At 46.4% G+C, this 20,749-nt stretch overlaps 1 protein-coding gene across 1 annotated transcript; it reads right to left on the reverse strand.

Moving 5' to 3' along the window:
- Positions 1 to 9,077: 9,077 nt before the first annotated feature.
- Positions 9,078 to 14,474, reverse strand: LGALSL (galectin like). Its single transcript, XM_074949574.1, has 5 exons — positions 14,347 to 14,474; positions 13,568 to 13,639; positions 13,358 to 13,446; positions 12,745 to 12,922; positions 9,078 to 10,834 (listed from the first exon to the last, which is right to left on the reverse strand). The coding sequence occupies exons 1-5, from the start codon at positions 14,377 to 14,379 to the stop codon at positions 10,691 to 10,693; spliced, it is 516 nt and encodes a 171-aa protein (XP_074805675.1). The 5' UTR covers positions 14,380 to 14,474; the 3' UTR covers positions 9,078 to 10,690.
- Between the last annotated feature and the right edge of the window lie 6,275 nt (positions 14,475 to 20,749).

The following is a 20,749-nucleotide window of genomic DNA, read 5'->3' on the forward strand; positions in this document are numbered from 1 at the left end:
TTGAGATTCTTCTGTAAGAGGTGCTATGTAAGTGAACACTATTATATACATATTCAGGTCTGAATGAAGTAGTAAGTGCCTCAGATGATGTGCGTAGAAAAGAGATGGGTCTGTGTCTCCAAGTTAGGATCCAGATCCAGAACTGAACTTCTTTGGAGCCAGGATTTTTTATCCAGGTTTATCTCTGGTGCAGATTATCTGTCACCACTAAGAAAAGTATGTGAAATTGAGTGGTGATGAATGAAGAAAAGTCTCACATTTCTATTGATCCTTTCAGTACAATAATACATAGTCACTCCTGGGTTGGCTTTCTCTGACTCTGCATTTGTGTACACTACTAAAAACCAAACCAAACCAAACCCCCCCCCCCCCCAGCAGTGAGTCTCAGAGCCTAGGTCTACAGACTTAGGCTCGCAGGGCTTGCACTATGGTGCTAATAATAGCAGTATAGACATTCCCACTCTGGCTCTGAAATCTGGCGAGGAGGGTAGGTCTTAAGGCCCAAGCTCCAGTCCAAATGGGAATATCTGCATTGCTATTATTAGCACCGGAGCATGAGCCCCGCAAACCCAAATCCGTATAGCTGGGCTATTGTTTGCTCTGTGCAGCCCCTTGTGACTTTTACTCCGTGAGCTGGGAGGTAAAAGGAGGCCCGTCTGCATCATCCTCTATGCTCTCTTTGTGTTTCTTTAATTCAAAGATCTTGTTTTCATCTCTAGTAAGTACTGGACCTATTGGCTTTTTAAAAAACTCCTTTTTTACTATGGGCCAAATACCCTCCTGGGCTCCAATCTGTGGGCTTTGAATAGGGTTCATGATGCATAAAGGCTGAGTAAATTGGAAGTTTCTCAGGGGGAGTGGGAGAGAGAATCCACTATCCCAGGCTACGAGTCAGCCATGCAGTAGCTTTGCAGCTGCTACTAAACTCCTCATGGATTTTAATATTATGGGCACTGGTTGTGCCCCATACATAGTGGCTTTTGGCCAATGGATCTGCGCAGTCACAGAGCTGCTGGGCATGTCTTTGAAATCTCCTGTACAATAACTCTGATCAGGTCCCTGCAAAACATTCCTTCCCTGGTATGCAGGGGGTGTGGATCACCAGCAGGGGCTATCTTGGCCCACACACCCACTTTCAGTACAGCAGAATCACTTCTGTTGCACTGTCTTTTGGATACTGTGCACAAGAGGAAGGAACCAAGCAGGGTACGGACCTATGGACCTATGTCACTGAGACATTATAATCTAGTACTGAAGGCCTCTCTGCTCCACTTGAATTGCTGCAACCAAAAAGAGATACTATTCAGCCTCACGGAAAGTTTTCTCTAATTAACCCAACCTTCATTCTACCTGGGCAAGCCAATTCCTTCATTCCACACTGAAAATCCTGAGAAGTCCCAAACCTTTACTGCTGCTCCACTCTTGAATCTCTATTTCAAAATTACCATTGGTCAACCCAGGGAACAGGATGGGGATTCTTTTTGTCACATCAACACAGGTCTTTAACTGGCCAGAAGGATTGTTGCTGCAACGCACCTCCTCCTCAAGCTCTTTAGTTGGCTGCAGGGGCATTTATTGAGGTACGCCCTCCACCTCAGAGTCTGGGGTGGCAGCATTCCCTGCCTGTGCTAACAAGCCCTGTCTGGGAATTGAACTGCCTCCTACCTAAATCCCTGCATAAGAATTTACAACCCTTCAGAGGATGTGTACATGAAATTTCAGAGCCAGACTTAGATGAACAGTGAACAGATTTCATACTTTAAAAAATACCTGCCGCTGTATTTGCAGTAAGTAGCTGCATTAATGGTATTTCTGTGTGTAAATCCCTCCACATGAATGGGCTTCAGATATGCCATGTTTTGGTGGAGTGTAACATAATCAATTCTCTAGATCAGTGGTTCTCAACCAGGGGTACATGTACCCCTGGGACTATGCAGAGATCTTCCAGTGGATACATCACTCATCTACATATTTGCCTAGTTTTGTGACATGAAAAGCACTAGTGAAGTCAGTAAAAACTAAAATTTCATACAAAGACTTGTTTATACTGCTCTATATACTAGATCAGTAGTTCTCAAACTGTGGGTGAGTTTGTTTTAATAGGGTTCGCCAGGGCCAGCGTTAGGCTTGCTGGGGCCCAGGGCAGAAAGCCGAAGTCGGAGCCCTGCCACATGTGACTAAAGCCGAGCCCGAATTTTTAAGTGAGGTGAAACTTGGGGCACGCAACACAGATCAGACTCCTGAAAGGGGTACAGTAGTCTGGAAAGGTTGAGAGCCACTGCTCTAGTTCTTCCACGGCTGAAGTGGGAGTTAGACACCCAACTATCATTGATAATCATTGGAAGTTAGACGTTGAATTCCCATTCCTACTTTTTGAAAACCTCCCTCCCCGGCCACTTATATCAAACTCAGTGCTGTGGTATCGGTTGGGTGCTGACGGCAGCCTTTGTACAACGTTTTTGCTGTGCCAAGATATTGGCATTCTCCAAACAGTGTGCTAAGACAGATACACATTTCTAACACGTCTGTGCCTGAAGAGAACAAAAATGGGGTGTGGATTGATGGAAAGTGGGAGGTTTAACATCAAGACTCCACCCAGCTGTAGAATACAAACTGATCAGGAACAACTTTAAGTGTAATTTATTCTGTATTTTTGCTGGAATAATCAATGCACAGGAACTGGCTGGCTACATATAATTGTATATACCTTTCACTTAAATCAGAGAGCTAAATGCAAAATCCAGCTCTCAGGGACAGCATTTGTGACAGATGCTGAAGAGCACTGTGGTTTACACTCACACAAGATGGATATAATATGGCCAGATTTCATCTAGTGAAATTCTTGCTCCCCTCTCTTCAAGTGCTGAGGGCCCTTAATGCAGAGCTACTATAGTTCCACTGCACTGGTGTGAGGACGGTGGATATAGGGAGAGGGCTCATGAGATCTATGAACTAGTGATCTGCAGGGGCTCTCTGTGTCCTGACAGGTCTGGGGAAAGGAAAGATGAACCCATACCTATGCAGATCTACCAGCCAACCCTGCCACCCACTCCCAGTCTCACACATAAGGGTGCAGCAGCCTCAGGGGCTAATGAAACCCTGAGTCTACAGTCTGCTGTTGCTCCGCACTTTGAAAGGGCTACTTTCCCTCCACTGCCAGCGCACAGCTAATCTACTCAGGAAGTGCACTTGATCCACAACATACCCCTTAGCATTTAAGGCCAGATCCAAAGCCCACCAGTCAAGGGAGAGATTCCCATTGGCTTTGGGCCCCAGCTGTAGAATAATTCAGTGCAGTACAAATTTCAGGCCACCATATCTGAGAGAAACTTATTTCTTTTTAAACAAATGCTAATTTGTGCCCCAAGACTATTTGCCAGTTCCCCTTTCACATGGATTGCGGGGATTTCTTAATGTACAAATTCTGTTTAGAATAGTGGGGAAAATATAGAGCCAACTTCAAAGTGGGTGCAAGCTGGTAACCCCTTTGATGGCAATGACTTACACCAGGTGTGAAATTGGTCCACAGCTGCAAAAAGGTAAGGAGAGGGAAATAATCTCCCAGTTCCAAAACCTCTTTTCCATGCCAAAAATGTAACATTTTATTGGAAAAGGGTTAGAATGGCTAAGTTTGAATCCCAATTCCCCAGCTGTTCAATGCTGTTTGGATCTAGGGTTTTGACTTGGACCCATTTCTACTTTTTACAGCACAGAGTTTGCTATAGGGCCCATCCTTCTCCCCTTGAAATCAACTGGAGTTTTGACAATAACTTTAATAGTAACAGTATGAGACCTTCAGGCCTGATCTGGGCCCATTTAGGTCAATATGAAGACTCCCAATTGAGTTCAGGCGGCACTGAATCAAGCTTTTAATCAGCATCACTCATGTCAAAAGTTGAAATATTGTAGGGTTACTTCTCTGGCATAGACCCAGGGCTCGATCCTGCAGGCTTTACTCACAAAAGTAATCCTTATGCATGAAAGTATTCCCACTGAAGTCCACAGGACTACATGTGTGAGTAAGGACTGCTCATTTGGGTGATGCTTTAGAGACTCAGCCCCCTAAATCTTACAGCCAAACATCCATATAGAAGCCCTGCTGTCCTGGCATTAAGAGCTGAGTCATGCTCATCTTACATTACTTGATGTCAATGGGAATTTTGCATGAGTAAGGCAAGTAAGATTTGCCCTTAAGAATGTAACCTGACTGTCCAGGATGGTGCATTTGAACTGAAAAGTTGTTTCACTCAAGCAGCTATCAAAGCTGCAGTCCGGAGCCCCACACTGCCGTTTTAGTAGGGGAAGAATCTAGAAAATGTTCAGAGGATGACGTTTGAAAGAAATGAAGAGGCTGTGTAATTAGAATAAAGCATCCAGGTAAATGACACCACCAATTAATGGTTTCATATTTTATTCTTATTAAAAGTTCATTATCAAATTGGCACAACATAAAAATAGATTTGTGGTGAACAATACATATTATTATTGCCAGATCAAATCATGCATACCCTTTTTTAAAATCAGAATGTAACTTTTGTGAAGCTCTCCACTGTGCTCACCTCCAAACCAGCATTACTGCAGAACGGAAAGGCTGTGCTTTCTAATGGTTCTATTCAAATACATACGGCAGGCAAGAAATATTCCCCATCTCATACTTCAAAGTAAATTTAGAAGAATAAAATACACCTATAAACTGATGCTCAAACTTTGTATGTTTCAGGTCAGAATAATAGGACTGGGGTGTAGAAGATAGAAATATTCTCATTCCTATGGACCTACTCCCACTCAAGTCAAAGAGAATTTTGTCATTGACCTCAAAAGGAAGAGGATACAGCTCTATGCTAACAGACAGATCCAATAGGTCTAGCAATAGAAACTTGGGAAGATGTGTAGTTACGTGGGCATTGATTATTTTGATGTTGCACACAGTGCTGATCATCATACAGCAGGCAATCCCTAGTTACACTAATTGTATTTTTCATACAAATCACTGGTTGCTGGGAGGAGCCGAGAGGGTGTATCAAAGCAAGACAAAAAGTGCATACAGCTCATTTTTCCCCCATTTGGGTTGGCCCTAGTTATGAATGCAGATACAACTTTTCTAATTAATTGTGTAGCTGAGATCAGAATCTGGACCTTTTTCTTTAACACATGACACAAACGGCACGGCTCAAGTTTCAAACACATCGCTGAAAACAGTTTAACCAAACAGAAAAATATACACCTCTCACCAAGGAGTAATCTTTCGTTTTTCTGCAAAAAGCAGGGAATTCATTGCTAGAGTTCAGTTTATCTTAAGAAATTAGAGTTTGAAATATTTGTTTGCACTCTTTAGAAAGCGGCAGGGGAAGGGATACCTAGATTCTGCGTTGGGACGTGTGTATGCAAATTGACCTATAGGGCCAGATCCTCAGCTGGTGTAATTGGTGAAGCTCCACTGAAGTCATGCCTACATATACCAGCTGAGGATCTAGTTCATATATTTTCAGGAGCTGAGCATAGGTATCCAGGGTCAGAATTTGGCCTGTAATCACCATCAGCCGAATTCTGATGTCACTTACACTGGTGAAATACCATTGATTTCAGGAAAGTTCCTCTTGATTTCCACCTAAGTGAGAGCAGACTCAGGGCCCATGGTGCTGCAGTTCTCGATATAGAAAAGTCAGTGTCACTGACCTAAGTGATCAAGGTACCGTGCACTATGGGTCTGCTCCTGGAGCCATTTGGCACATGGCGCTCCCATGGATTTCAATGGGAGGCCCATGCAAGGAGCAGCTACAGGCCCATGTCACATGTACCATATGACTGTCAGCATTACAAACTACTGCACTAGAATGGCTACCATGCTTTTTTTCCCTAAGTTATCTTTTTATTTACCCTCAGTCCCTGTTTCAAACAAGGAAGCTAGAAATTTAAGTAAGGTCAGGTCTTCCAAACTTAACAAATTCCAAAACTAGCCTCAGGGACATTTGCGCATGTCCTTCAAACATACCTTCTCAGAAAACTCAGCTTAACTCACTCTCTTATGCTTTGGCAGGCTGTGGTACAGAACTTGAACTCTGCCTTTGAGCTTTCGCTCCATTAGCATTGCAATACAGCGTGCTACCACTGTGCCACTAGAAAGCCAGTGTGATGGCCCCATGGTTCTCATTTTCTCCTTGCGCACAATTTTAAATAATGGAAGATAAAATCTCAACCCCGCTCCTACAGATTAAGAGTAATCAACAAAAATCTCTGGGCCTGCCTCTCCATTCAGTTGCACCAGCTTCATTGATCTCAGTGGCATTACAACGGCATCAAACTGGCATAGCAGAATGGTGAATCAGGCTCTCGCTCATGCCACATGCAGTATGTTCAAAACAGCCCTCAAGCAAGACGTTTGCTTCAAGCAGACTTTACAGTGAATTGGTTTCGTGACACCGCATATTTTTACAAGCTGGTCATGGAAACGAGAGGAAGTTCAACATCTCACACATAATTTGGAGGTTCACTTACACAACGCGAGAATATTTAGTACAAAATGTTCTTCTAGTTTAGTGCAAATATCTTTACCTGTGACATAGAAACATTAGAAGACACACTAACATTTTAAGCAGCTTAGCCAAGAAAAAGCATTTCCGTGAAGTATTTTCAGAGAAACACTATCTCTACATAATGCTGAAGTAGTTCAAGGCTGTTTCTGAGTAGGCAACATTCTTGGATTTAAAAACCAGTAATGAAATCAGGTTGTGTTTTATCACTGCCAATTCCAAACGTAACAGTGTGGATTTTAAAGCTATACTAGTTAAGAGGATAGCATCTACTCCTATTGGTATTTTATCACTTGGGGCTTTATTCATTCAATATTAGGTTCCTCTCATTGTAACAACTGATGGCACTAGGAGGAAATTTACAAAATAAATTACAGCAAAATGTTTCTCTAGTAGATTATTAACCTGCTCACCCCAAGTGGGTCAGCTCAGCACCCCAGAGCTCCTATTGAGAACAATACAAGTGGAACTCTTTGGAAAACCTCCCCTTGGGAGGTGCTGAGTCTTTTTGAGAGTCAGACCCATAGAGGCTGCATGCTAGATCATCCAGCACATCAATGGACTAATACTAAAGGCAGGTTTAAAAAAAAAAACTCCCAGAGCTGAATAATCCCCAAATTCCAGGAAAACTTGCATCCAGACCCAAGCTTTGCAGCATAGTCCCATCTCTAATGAATACTCTGCATTTTCCTATTAAATCACATAAGGGCCTGGTGATGTATTTGGTTCTAAAGCTTACTGAACAGAAACATGTAGGGCCTGATTCTTGTCTGACTTATTCCACACATCAATTAGTTAAGAGTAGCTCCTCAATGGAGTTAGCTTGTATAAATCCAGTCTCCAGTAAATCAGAATCTGGTGCTTACTTACATGCCATCTCCAATCTTGTTTGATTCTTTATAGCCTGGAACTGCCCAATGCAAAAAATGAAAAGGCTTCCAAGTATCTACCAAAGAGACTAACGGGGATGGAAGCTGTAACTGGGACTTCCTGGCAGGTTTCCTCAGCATTAAAGGCTGCAGATCTTTATGCTAAGTTAAGTCCAAACATACTATAAATGTGTTTATGATCTTCTGTCTCTCTGGGCCTGCTTCTAATCTCATACCAGTGTAAATCAGGAGGCTAGCCATCGAAGTCAATGGAATTATATTAGGCAAGACTGGAATCAGGCCCTACAAGCCTTTTCCTGGGACAGAAAAGTATAATATGTTGTAAAGAGGGACTTGAATGCAGTTGAGAGCCATAAAACAGTAGCTTATAAGGGACTGGTATAGCACAAGAGCCATATAAGGGTGGGAGAGTTGGATGGGCCACATCATGGGGTCTTTTGATCCACACAGAGCACCTGTCACGGGCATGTGCTTTGCACTCTCTGGTCCTGCTGCTGGTCTGTACAGGGCTAGTGCTGGGTTACAGCAGACTGGGGGCTGCTCTAACTTATACCAGCTGCAAACAGTCCCAAAGGGGCAGAAAACGCAGTGAGAGATCAGCTTAGCATAGCGGCAGCCCAACCAAGCCTCTTGTCCCCAGCTATACAAACAGTGGGGACGGGAAGTGGCATAAGAGCACAGAACCAGTGGAGGTGTTATCAGAGGATTGTTCTTTCTTTGGTGATAGCCTCCTTGGGCCAGTCACACGAGCATTCTGACTGGATTCTGCTGGTGATATGGCACAAAGTAGCAGCACCACCCCAGAGAGCCTGCCCCTAAACGTTCAAGGTTGAGAAGATGCTGGACCAGTTGGCTACTAATGTATCTTCCTAAGCATAATTCATCTTCTACCTGCATCTGCCTTGCAACTATAAACAGTTTCAAAGCTGGAGAATAATCCAGAGGTTTCATGTAAAAGCTTCTTTTCCTAGGATTTTATTTTTAAGAATATATTTTTGTATTGAAACACGGCCAGCATTCTTAACATATTTGAAAATGACACAGTCATTTCATTACTTATGTATCGTGTAAAAAACTGATAAAAACAAAGCAAGACAGGAACATTTCATATCAAGAATCAACCTGCAATACAGAGTCCATTTTACATATAAAGTCACACACCAGAAAAAAAATCACCTGAAAATAACATTTAGGCTGGTTTAAATGGGGGGAGGGTGCGGGAGAGGAGAAATCACAAATTCAAAGATAAGGCTAAAACTCCATCTTTAATTTGCACTGTATGGCTAGGGGCGCAATCCTGATCTCACTTGTACCAGCAAAACTCCAGACTTTAATAGAGTTACTTTTCATTTACATTAGTGTAAGTGAGATACGAATCAGGCCTCTATGTTTTTAGCTCATATGGAGTCTCATCCGAAGGCCACTGAAGTCAACAGAAAGACTCCCATTGACTTTAATAAGCTTTGGATCAGGGCCATAATTGGAATTTTGGCTCACTGTCTAAGGCTTCCTGATTCAGGGCCAGATTAGCTCAAAGGGAGGGCAAAATGAACTGATTGACAATTGGTGTTCTATCCTCACTCTGGATGTTTCAGTTTTGGTTGGCTTAAACCAGATCTTTATCATAAGTTTAACATAGTTCAGAGATTATTCTTCCTTTTTTTTTTTTTTTTTTTTTAATGTTGTGCTACAAAAAAGGCTCCAAAATACATGCCTTAAAAAAGTCCCTATAATACATGTTTTATAAATTGTCTAAATAAATGTTTATTTCACAGACTAGAACATCTCAAAAAGACTTGTTGTAGTCCATTGTGTACATCCAAGGAAAAGTGTATGAAGTCCTAAAGAAACTATGAAAAGTTACTGTGTTCATCCGTAGTGTAGAGCAGTTACAGTGTTTAGAGAGCTACACCTATTACTTAAAAAGCTATTTGGAAAACTTATTCAAGTGCAGTAGCTGATTTTCAAGTGCTAATAACTTGGCTGTCCACACACGATTTTAAATTTTAATACCAAAGATCAAATTCTGCCCTTTGATGCGAGCAGAGAATTTCCCACTTACCCCCAAAAGGCTAGTGCCCATTATGAACTGATGGGAACAGAATTAAATTCTGCAAGCTAAGTTCCAAAAAGCACAACTAAACCTACAAACCTTCTATATAAAGATTTTTTTTTAAACTGCTTTAGCTCAGACTTAACATTTACAGCAAAGTTATAAAGTCCTGAAAAACAGTCTATAGTGAATACATGAGCAGACCCCTTACCTTTCAGGGTTTACAGGGCACAATTAGAATGTAACCGACCGTTCAGCAAGACACCTGTACTGCTTCAATAATGATATGTCAAGTTTACCCAAAGAATCTAAGACATTTGTACATTCAAAATACTTATACTTTGCTGTTCTTAATTATCAGTAAAATCGTTCATTTTTACTAAGAATACATACAGAGATGAGTATAAATAAATAAACTACGGGTAAGCATCAAAAACTGTATTAACGTTCATTTGTGCAAAAACTTGTAACTATCTACATTCTATGCAAATACCCTGACTAAAATATACAAGCCAAATCCTGAAGCCCTTACTCAGTTTTTGCACAGTCCGTGGGCCAACTCTTCCTCTGGCATAAATCAGCCTAATTCCACTGAAGTTAATAGAACTACGCTGATTTACATCAGCTGAGGATCTGCCCTTTTCTTTGGCAAAACTCACAGAAATCAATGAGAATTGTGCTCGACTAAAGGACTGAAAGTTTGATCATGAGTCATGACTCATTGAAGTCAATGGGAGTTTTGCCATTGATTTAAATAGAGACAGGATCAGGCCCTGGATAAGGACGTCAGCATTTGGCCCTGTTTTGTGCTACACTAATCCACTTCAGTGCAGAAACTATTTGCAAAAAAAATTTTTTTTTTTAAATCGCTGATCAATAGCTGGCTTTAGCGCTTGTTTCAGAAACTGCCTCTCTCTGAGAAGGTTAATAGCTGCTACAACTTATGACAAGACTGTAAATCTTTCTGAATCCATTCTAATTTGATTATCCTGCATGGAGGGGCTAGTCTGTTTGAAGAAAAATGGCTCAGTGTCTATAAATCAACAGCTTTCTTCAGTAGGATAAATATCAGTTCAATTCATCAACATATTCTTTACTGGACACAGGAAAGAAACAGTGAAGCTTGCCTATAATAGTTGTGTCCAAACTCAGCTGTCACTGATCTTCCAGATAGAAGATTCACCTGAGCCAGTTTGGAATCTACAGTTTTCACTAGGTCAGCCAAGTTTAGTAAGTCGAAGATCTCCATTTATCTTTATTGTGTCAATTGCTGACAGCGTTTCAATACGATGGTAAAAATCAAAAAGCTGATGTCCATCCACAAATACTCTAAAACGTGGGTGCTCACAAAGTATTTCAACCTGTAAAAAATAAAAATGATGAACCAGGTTCACAGTGTAACCGGAGTGCTTCATTTCCCAGGGCACAAATGTCACTCAGTTATTCTTTACATGATAACTGTTGGCCATTTTATTACTGAAACACCATGTACCAGTGCGGGTATCGTGGCCGAAGTCTGCTTTCCATTACTCTCATAGATCTGGAGTTACTTCACAGAGATCACTGAGGTTACTCTAGATATACAGTAGTACAGTCAGACGCATACTGGATCCCAGTCCTATTGTTCTGCACACAAAAGTTCCACCGACTTCAATGGGAATTCCCAGTTTGGAATAATGGCAAAAACAGGCCCCATATGCTAAGTAACATGTAATTACAGAGGGGCAGATCATGCCTCCAGGGTCACGTGTGGATTTCTACTCCCTCCTGTGCAGAATAAGAAGTAGGATGACCAGACAGCAAATGTAAAAAATCGGGGCGGGGGGGGGTAATAGGAGCCTATATAAGAAAAAGACCCCCAAAATTGGGACATCTGGTCACCCTAATAAGAAGGGTAGTTGCTTCCACAGCACTACCCCTCCCTTCAAAGGATTCTCTGGGTGTTGAAATTCATGAGAGGGGAAGAGATTAGGGACTGGTTAAGCTGGAGCAGGTAAAGGATAGTACCACACTGGGTGTGCCTGGGGTCAGGGAAGGATGCACATCATCTCCCCCTACTGCCCTATGGAGACACCTTGAAAAAAAGTGATGTAGCCTAGTGCTGTATCATCTGTTCTGCACAGCATTTCCATGGTGATTACTCACATTTAAGGGAATCCCTAATCTAGCTGCAGTCAGAGGGAGTCACAGAGCCATATTGCCAATAAGCAGGGATGTGAGATTGCTGGGGGCACAGAGTGGGTCCATATGATCCTGGCCATCCATATCTGGAGGATCTCCAGGGATCTGTGTCTAATCAGGATTTTTAAAGCTTAATAGGAGCAAATAAAGCACCCTCAGGGTTTCTGGGGCCTTGTGCAAAATCAGACAGACAGTGCCTGAAGCATGCTTCCATAACCTACCCCGTGTGGAAGACTGTTAGCTTTTTGGGTTGGAGGAGGATTATCTTGGGGCAGGATGGTTTGGCAGTTGGTCAGAGTTGGCATTTGTTTTGGGGGTCAGACAGGCTTTATTACTAGGGAGAGGAGCGAGGCCTTTTCTGGATTAGCTGCATGGAGAAGGCAGCCTGCCTGCCTTTCTTCTCTGTGCACTTTGAGGTTGCTGAGAGCAAGGCCCTGTACAGAGGCACCGTTTGTTGGCCACGATTAGCAAAGATGTCTTCATATAATCATAAAAATTAGAGATGGGAAAGTATATTAGGTCAATCCAGTCCATCTCCCTGCCAGTGCAGGATTGTTCAAACTGCTACATCTTTACATTGTATAAGATTTTTTTTAACTCCAGGGTACAGAATTACTAATGATTAATATATATATATATATATATATATAATTATATATATATATATATATATATATATATATTAATATATATATAATTAATATAATATATATATATTAATAATATATATATAATCTGTTAACACAATGGGCCAAAATCAACCCTGGAGTAACTCCACTGGGGACAAACAGTTACACCAAGGCTGAATAAAGCTCACTTTAAGTATAAAAATTACAAACACTATGTCCACTATGATTTTACGGCCTATTTGGGAAAATATTCTACAGCTGCAAGTATGAGCATATGCATGAAAACACACAACAGCTGATCAATACTTTAATGCCTTTAGGTCTGTTAGTTGTTACCGTAACAGAAGAAATTCTTGTACCTTAATGTGATTTCTGAACATGCACACAAAAATGTTTTGCACTATCACATCAAGTAACACCTTGTCAAATATGATGTATACTCTTCGGCTGGTGGTACTCACCCTAAATGGCTGGTCTGGAATAAATGGAAAGTAAGGAATCGATGATTGTTCTTCGCCCCATTCGCCAGATACACAAGAGTTTCTGAGGAACTGTTTGTCTGTAAATACAGCTTTCAGTTCAATGGCTACATCCGCAGGAGGATCTTCTGATTCCCCACATGTCAGACTGATGTCAAAGCTGAAATAGGAATAAAACGGCTCTCAGCAAGAAAGAAGCAAACAAATCCAAAATGCAGCAGCACGCCTGATTTCTAAGCTTATTCAACAAGCCAATCTGAATTTGTAACGGGAAATGGCTAGTCCCCAAAGTTGAGAAAGGGACCATGACACAATATACACTGTGCTCTTATATTATTCTCTAAATTGTGTCCTCCTTTAAAATGTTGGGAAACAAAAAGATCCTTTTAAGAAATGCCCCCTCTATGGGTCAAAGGAGAAATCAGCACTCTATAATCTCTGATAAAAATAGCTGTCTTCAGAAATGATGGATGTTTTTTGGGCAAATTCTCATCATGGGAATGTAGTACTTTCTTGGAGCTCTTCATTGGGAAAATGCAGACAGGACTGGAGCAGCCCTGCCAACCAGAAGCAAGCTCTGCCTCTGTGTTATTACCTCTCGGGGTTGAGATCCACCATGCCCATAACTAAGACCTTCTTTCCTGGCCTCATTCCTCCTTTGATGTGTCCACAAAATGGGACGATCTGGAAAAGAACAGCCGGGAATCAGAGGGAGGAACCCTCAAGCTGGAAATAGACTGGGCCAAATCCAGACCACAAGCACAAATTATAGGAAAGGGAGGGGTAGCAAGTCAAAACAATTTACCAGCCGTGGAAAATACACATCTGCTTGCACTGGAGATCCCAAGGAGTTGTTTAAATGTCCGTCCTCTATTTGCTAAAGAGGAAACAAACACACACTGAGACAGAGAAACCACTGCTCCTTCTGTGCGTTTATTACGAGCCTGCCTGTGACTGGGACGGTCTGCAGCAAACAACAGCTTGGGAAAGTCTCTCTGCAGCTTGCCAATTTAATTTCAAGTCACCTCCTCAATATGGTCCATATTCCGAACTCCTTTGCAAAACAAAGGGTGTTTCCTGCTCTCCGAGGGTGCTTCTCTTAAATTCCCAGCAAGTGTTCAGGCTCAAATTCAAAAGCCAGATGTCGAGCCCGGGCAATATTTAGCTATGCACATAGTCTGTCCCCCGACCCCTCTCCTCGCCCCTACCAATGCCCAGCTGCATGCAGGAGCATTCCCACGCACCCCAGGATCGTCCCTCTGGAGAGATGGGGGAGAGGGGAAAGAGATCCACGCAAGGGGATGGGTTACCTCCCCCCATTCAGCCCTCCAGCCCAGCCACCGCATCCGCCCTGACCACAAGACACCCCTAAGCCGCAGCCAGCCTGGCCGACTCACGGGCGGGGGGGCTGCTGCTGCCGCCGCGGGCGCTGCTCACAGGTATGCCGGAGACTCGGCGGCCGGCGTCCCGAGCGGCGCTAGGCGCCCAGCGGCTCCGTCCCAGGGGTGGGGGCTCCGCATGCCCCCCGGAGCAGGGCAGGGCAGGGCCCCCGCCCCGGCAGCAGGCAGGAAACGGGCCACTTACCAGCGCGTCCCTCTTCGCCACCGATCCCGCCATCTTGTTGAATCGGTGCAGTTGTGAAGGCGCAGGCGGCCGGTGCGGGGCTGGAGCGGGAAAGGGGGAGGGCGCGGGACGCAGCTCGGCGCAGGGCTGACCCGGCCGAGGGAGGGGGCGGGGGCTCGGCGCTGGACCCGGAGCAAAGCCCGCCGGCCCGCGTGCACCCAGGCGGGCTGGTGCCGCGGCAGGGGAAGTGGCAGCAGCGGCGGCAGGCGGCATATAAAGCCCTGCCCCGGCCGTGGGGCAGCCCGGGGGCAGGGGCCGGGTGGGGACTCGCGGGGTTGTTGCAGCTTGTTCCACTCGCCGCGCTCTTGACGCAGAGAGTCGGGAGGGGGCCGGGGGCCGGGGGCCGTGCGGCGAGCTGGGAAGGGCAGGCGAGCAGCTGAGAGCCAGCGCCGGGCTCCCGGGGACCTCCTGCCTAGGGTGAGGGCCCCATGGGGAAGGGGCGCTTGGTTCAGCTCCTGAGGGAGAGCGGGGGCTGGATTTCACACGCCCCAGTGGTCAGGGATGGGGGCCTCATGTTGGGCCCCGCCCCCAACCGTCTCCTTTGTCTCCTGGGCTTCTCCCAAGCCAAGACCCCGAATCTGAACACCCTCCAACCTGTTAGGGCCCGCCTCTGCGCCTGGGGTTGGGCCAGAAGTTTGCAAATAGCCCCCGTGTTTATGCTGGGCCACATCAAAAGCCCAGATCCAAACATGCCTCGAGCTTTGGGGTCTTGGAAGCTGGGATTCCCACGTTGTGGCTTCTGCGTCTGTCTACACTACGAAATTAGGTCGAATTTATAGAAGTCGAATTTTTAGAAAGCGATTTTACACAGTCGGTTGTGTGTCCCCCCCACTTAAGACCATTAAGTCAGCGGCGTGTGTCCACAGTACCGAGGCTAGCGTCGACTTCCGGAGCGGTGCACTGTGGGTAGCTATCCCACAGTTCCCGCAGTCTCTGCTGCCCATTTGAATTCTGGGTAGAAATCCCAGTGCCTGATGGGGCAAAAACATTGTCGCAGGTGGTTCTGGGTACATGTCGTCAGGCCCCTCCTCCCTCCCTTCGTAAAAGCAACGGCAGACAATCGTTTCGCGCCTTTTTTCCTGGGTTACCCGTGCAGATGCCATACCATGGCAAGCATACGTACGTCTCCTGGGTGCTGGCAGACGTGGCACTGCATTGCTACACAGCAGCAGCTCATTGCCTTGTGGCAGCAGACAGTGCAGTACGACCAGCAGCTGTCCTCATTGTCTCCTGGGTGCTCTTGGCTGGCCTCGGTCAGGTTGGTCAGGGCACCTGGGTGGACATGGGTGCTCCTGGCAGACCTCTGTAAAGTCTGTCAGGGGTGCCTGCATATAAATGGGAGTGACTCAGGTCATTCTCTTCTTTAAGTTTTGTCTAATGGAGATTCAGTCCTGCCTGGAATATTGGCAGAGGGATAGCTCAGTGGTTTGAGACTTGGCCTACTTAAACCCAGCGTTGTGAGCTCAATCCTTGAGGGGGCCATTCTGCCTCAGGCTGCTCTCCCAGCCAGCCTAGCCCTTCCTCCGTGAAAGCAACGGCCGACAATTGTTTCGCACCTTTTTCCATGCGGGCGCCATATTGCTGTCAGCACCGTCCTCCAGCATTGCTGCTTCCACTGCCACTCTGCTCTCTCGCTCACGCCATACCACGGCAAGCATGGAGCCCGCTCAGATCACCGCGGCAGTTGTGACCACTCTAAACACCTCGCGCATTATCCTGCAGTATATGCAGAACCAGAACCTGCAAAAGCAGGCGAGTAGGCGACGGCAGCGTGGTGAGGAGAGTGATGAGGACATGGACACAGACTTCTCTCAAAGTACGGGACCCGGCAATTTGGACATCTGGTGGCAATGGGGCAGGCTCATGCCGTGGAATGCCGATTCTGGGCCCGGGAAACAAGCACAGACTGGTGGGACCGCATAGTGTTGCAGGTCTGGGATGATTCCCAATGGCTGTGAAACTTTGGTATGTGTAAGGGCACTTTCATGGAACTTTGTGACTTGCTTTCCCCTGCCCTGAAGTGCCAGAATACCAAGATGAGAGCAGCCCTCACAGTTGAGAAGCGAGTGGTGATAGCCCTCTGGAAGCTTGCAACGCCAGACAGCTACCGGTCAGTCGGGAATCAATTTGGAGTGGGCAGATCTACTGTGGGGGCTGCTGTGATGCAAGTAGCCAACGTGATCACTGAGCTACTGCTATTAAGGGTAAAAAGAAAAGGAGTACTTGTGGCACCTTAGAGACTAACCAATTTATTTGAGCATAAGCTTTCGTGAGCTACAGCTCACTTCATCGGAGCTGTAGCTCACGAAAGCTTATGCTCAAATAAATTGGTTAGTCTCTAAGGTGCCACAAGTACTCCTTTTCTTTTTGCGAATACAGACTAACACGGCTGTTACTCTGAAACCTGCTATTAAGGGTAGTGACTCTGGGAAATGTGCAGGTCATAGTGGATGGCTTTGTTGCAATGGGATTCCCTAGCTGTGGTGGGGCGATAGACGGAACGCATATCCCTATCTTGGGACCGGACCACCAAGGCAGCCAGTACATAAACCGAAAGGGGTACTTTTCAATAGTGCTGCAAGCACTGGTGGATCACAAGGGACATTTCACCAACATCAACGTGGGATGGCTGGGAAAGGTACATGACGCTTGCATCTTTAGGAACTCTGGTCTGTGAGAATGGCTGCAGCAAGGGACTTACTTTCCAGACCAGAAAATAACCATTGGGGATGTTGAAATGCCTATAGTTATCCTTGAGGACCCAGCCTACCCCTTAATGCCATGGCTCATGAAGCCATACACAGGCACCCTGGACAGTTGTCAGGAGCTGTTCAACTATAGGCTGAGCAAGTGCAGAATGGTGGTAGAATGTGCATTCGGACATTTAAAAGTGCGCTGGCGCAGTTTACTGACTCAGTTAGACCTCAGCAAAACCAATATTCCCATCGTTATTACTGCTTGCTGTGTGCTCCACAATATCTGTGAGAGTAAGGGGGAAACGTTTATGGCAGGGTGGGAGGTTGAGGCAACTCGCCTGGCCGCTGATTACATGCAGCCAGACACCAGGGCGGTTAGAAGAGCACAGTAGGGCATGCTGCGCATCAGAGAAGCTTTGAAAACCGGTTTCATGGCTGACCAGGCTATGGTGTGAAAGTTCTGTTTGTTTCTTGATGAAAACCCTCCCCCTTGGTTCACTCTACTTCCCTGTAAGCCAACCGCTCTCCCCTCCCCCCTTTGATCACCGCTTGCAGAGGCAATAAAGTCATTTCATGCATTCTTTATTAATTCGTCACACAAATGGGGGGATAACTGCCAAGGTAGCCCAGGAGGGGTGGGGGAGGAGGGGAGGATGGAAGGACAAGGCCACACTGCACTTCAAAACTCCTTGAATGCTTGGGCAGTCCTCTGGGGTGGAGTGGTTGGGTGCCCGGAGGCCCCCACACCGCGTTCTTGGGCGTCTGGGTGAGGAGGCTATGGAACTTGGGGAGGAGGGCGGTTGGTTACACAGGGGCTGTAGCGGCGGTCTTGCTCCTGCTGCCTTTCCTGCACCTCAACCATACGCCGGAGCATATCAGTTTGATCCTCCAGTAGCCTCAGCTTTGCATCCTGCCTCCTCTCATCACACTGATGCCACCTCTCCTCTCGCTCATCCCTCTTCTCCTCTCATTTGTCCCTCCTGTCCTCGCGTTCATTTTGTGCTTTCCTGGACTCTGACATTGTCTCCCTCAATGCATTGTGCTGGGCTCTTTCAGTGTGGGAGGCCTGCATGAGCTCAGAGAACATTTCATCACGAGTGCAGTTTTTTGGGCTTCTATGATAGCCTCTGGGACGGAGATGATACGTGGAGTGATGAAACATTTGGCGCTGTGGGAGGGAAAAAAGGGAGATTAGTCTTTAAAAAGAGACATTTTAGAGAACAATGGGTAGACTCTTTCATGGTGAACCAAGCTGTTAACATTACATAGCACATGTGCTTTCTTTACAAGGTCGCATTTTGCCTCTTATATCGAGGGCCTGCCGGTATGGTGTGAGAGATCACACGCAGGGCCGGCGGGCAACAGAATTTGGCTTGCAGGCGGACATGGTAAGCCACCGTCTTTTGGCTTCTTTAACCTTCCTAACATGTAAGAATGGTTTCAAACAGCAGCGCCCTCCTTTCACATACCAAGCACGCGTTGGGTTGGCCCTTTAAAAGGGGTTGGCCATTGAAAAGGAGGGGTTGCGGTTTTCAGATTAACATGCAGCACAAACCCAACTAACACCCCCCCACACACACACACACAACCAATTCTCTGGGAAGATCGCTTACCCCTCCTCCCACCGCGTGGCTAGCAGCGGGGATGATTTCTGTTCAGCCACAGGCAAACAGCAGGAACGGCCACCTCTGAATGTCCCCTTAATAAAATTCCCCTGTTTCAACCGGGTGACCATGAATGATATCACTCTCCTGAGAATAACACAGAGAGATAAAGAACGGATGTTGCTTGAATGCCAGCAAACACCAGGACCATACGCTGCCAGGCTTTGTTATGCAATGATTCCGGACTACATGCTGCTGGCCTGCCATGGTAAAGTGTCCTACCATGGAGGACGCAATAAGGCTGCCCTCCCCAGAAACCTTTTGCAAAGGCTTCGGGAGTACATCCGGGAGAGCTTCATTGAGATGTCCCTGGAGGATTTCCGCTCCATCCCCATACATGTTAACAGACTTTTCCTGTAGCTGTACTGGCCGCGAATGCATCCCAAGTCTTCAGGGAAAATTAATCATTAAACACGCTTGCTTTTAAACTGTGTATTACATTTACAAAGGTACACTCACCAGAGGTTGCTTCTCCGCCTTCTAGGTCCGGGAGCCCGCCTTCGGTGGGTTGGGAGGGTACTAGATCCAGGGCGAGAAACAGTTCCTGGCTCTTGGGGAAAACGGTTTCTCCGCTTGCTGTGCTTCAACCTCCTCCTCATCATCGTCTTCCTCGTCCCCAAAATCCGTGAGAGTCCATTGACGGAGTCCACATACCGGGCTGGGGTAGTTGTAGGGGCACCCCCTAGAATGGCATGCAGCTCATCATAGGAGCGGCATGTTTGGGGCTCTGACCCGGAACAGCCATTTGCCTCTCTGGTTCTTTGGTAGGCTTTCCTGAGCTCCTTCAGTTTCACACGGCACTGCTGTGGGTCCCTGTTATAGCCTCTGTCCTTCATGCCCTTGGAGATTTTTTCAAATATTTTGGCATTTCATCTTTTCGAACAGAGTTCTGATAGCACGGATTCGTCTCCCCATACAGCGATCAGATCCAGTACCTCCCATTCGGTCCATGCTGGAGCTTTTTTGCAATTCTGGGACTGCATGGTCACCTGTGCTGAAGAGCTCTGCATGGTCACCTGTGCTGATCAGCTTGCCACGCTGGCCAAACAGGAAATGAAATTCAAAAGTTCGCGGGGCTTTTCTTGTCTACCTGGCCAGTGCATCTGAGTTGATAGTGCTGTCCAGAGCGGTCACAATGGAGCACTCTGGGATAGTTTCCGGAGGCCAATACCGTCGAATTGCGTCCACACTACCCCAAATTGGACCCAGCAAGGTCGATTTCAGTGCTAATCCACTCGTTGGGGAGGAGTACAGAAACCGGTTTTAAGAGCCCTTAGAGTCAGAAAAAATGGCTTCGTAGTGTGGACAGGTGCAGGGCTAAACCAATCTAACGCTGCTAAATCCGACCTAAACTCGTAGTGTAGATCAGGGCTAAGATCGCTGCTCCTTCCTGCTGGAGACACAGCTCTGCTTCCATCAATGTTTCCTGCTGCCAAGAGTTCTCTGCTCCAGAGAAAATCCCTGAGCCAGCTTTACATTTGCCAGACCCCAAGCTTCCGGAGAAGGGTGAACTGAGTCATGAGTTGGCCCCTTTGCGGTTCCCCTAGCACAGGGGTGGGCAAACTTTTTGGCCCGAGGGCCACATCTGGGTATAGAAATTGTATGGTGGGCCATGAATGCACATGAAATTGGAGTTAGGGTGCAGGGGGGGTGCGGGCTTCAGGATGGGGCCAGAAATGAGGAGTTCAGGGTGCAGGAGGGGGCTCCGGGCTGGAGTGGGGGGTGAGGACTCTGGCTTGGGGTGCAGGTTCTGGGGTGGGGATGAGGGGTTCGGGGTGAAGGAGGGGGCTCGGGATGAGGGGTTCAGAGTATGGAAGGGGGCTCTGGGCTGGGGCAGGGAGTTGGGATGCGGAAGGGGGTGAGGGTTCTGGCTGGGGTGCAGGCTCTGGGGTGGGGCTGTGGATGAGGGGTTTGGAGTGCAGGAGGGTGCTCCGGGCTGGGATCAAGGGGTTCAGAGGGCAGGAGGGGCTCAGGGGTGCAGGCTCTGGGCGGCGCTTACCTCAA

The sequence above is a fragment of the Natator depressus genome, chromosome 3 (assembly GCF_965152275.1).
Source record: "Natator depressus isolate rNatDep1 chromosome 3, rNatDep2.hap1, whole genome shotgun sequence".
Taxonomy (NCBI): domain Eukaryota; kingdom Metazoa; phylum Chordata; order Testudines; family Cheloniidae; genus Natator; species Natator depressus.

Coding starts and splice junctions, on each gene's coding strand:
- LGALSL (XM_074949574.1), bottom strand. CDS start 14,379: ATGGCGGGATCGGTGGCGAAGAGGGACGCGCTG. Junction 12,923..13,357: donor GTGGATCTCAACCCCGAGAG/GTAATAACACAG, acceptor TTCCTATTTCAG/CTTTGACATCAGTCTGACAT. Junction 10,835..12,744: donor TTCCAGACCAGCCATTTAGG/GTGAGTACCACC, acceptor TATTTTTTACAG/GTTGAAATACTTTGTGAGCA.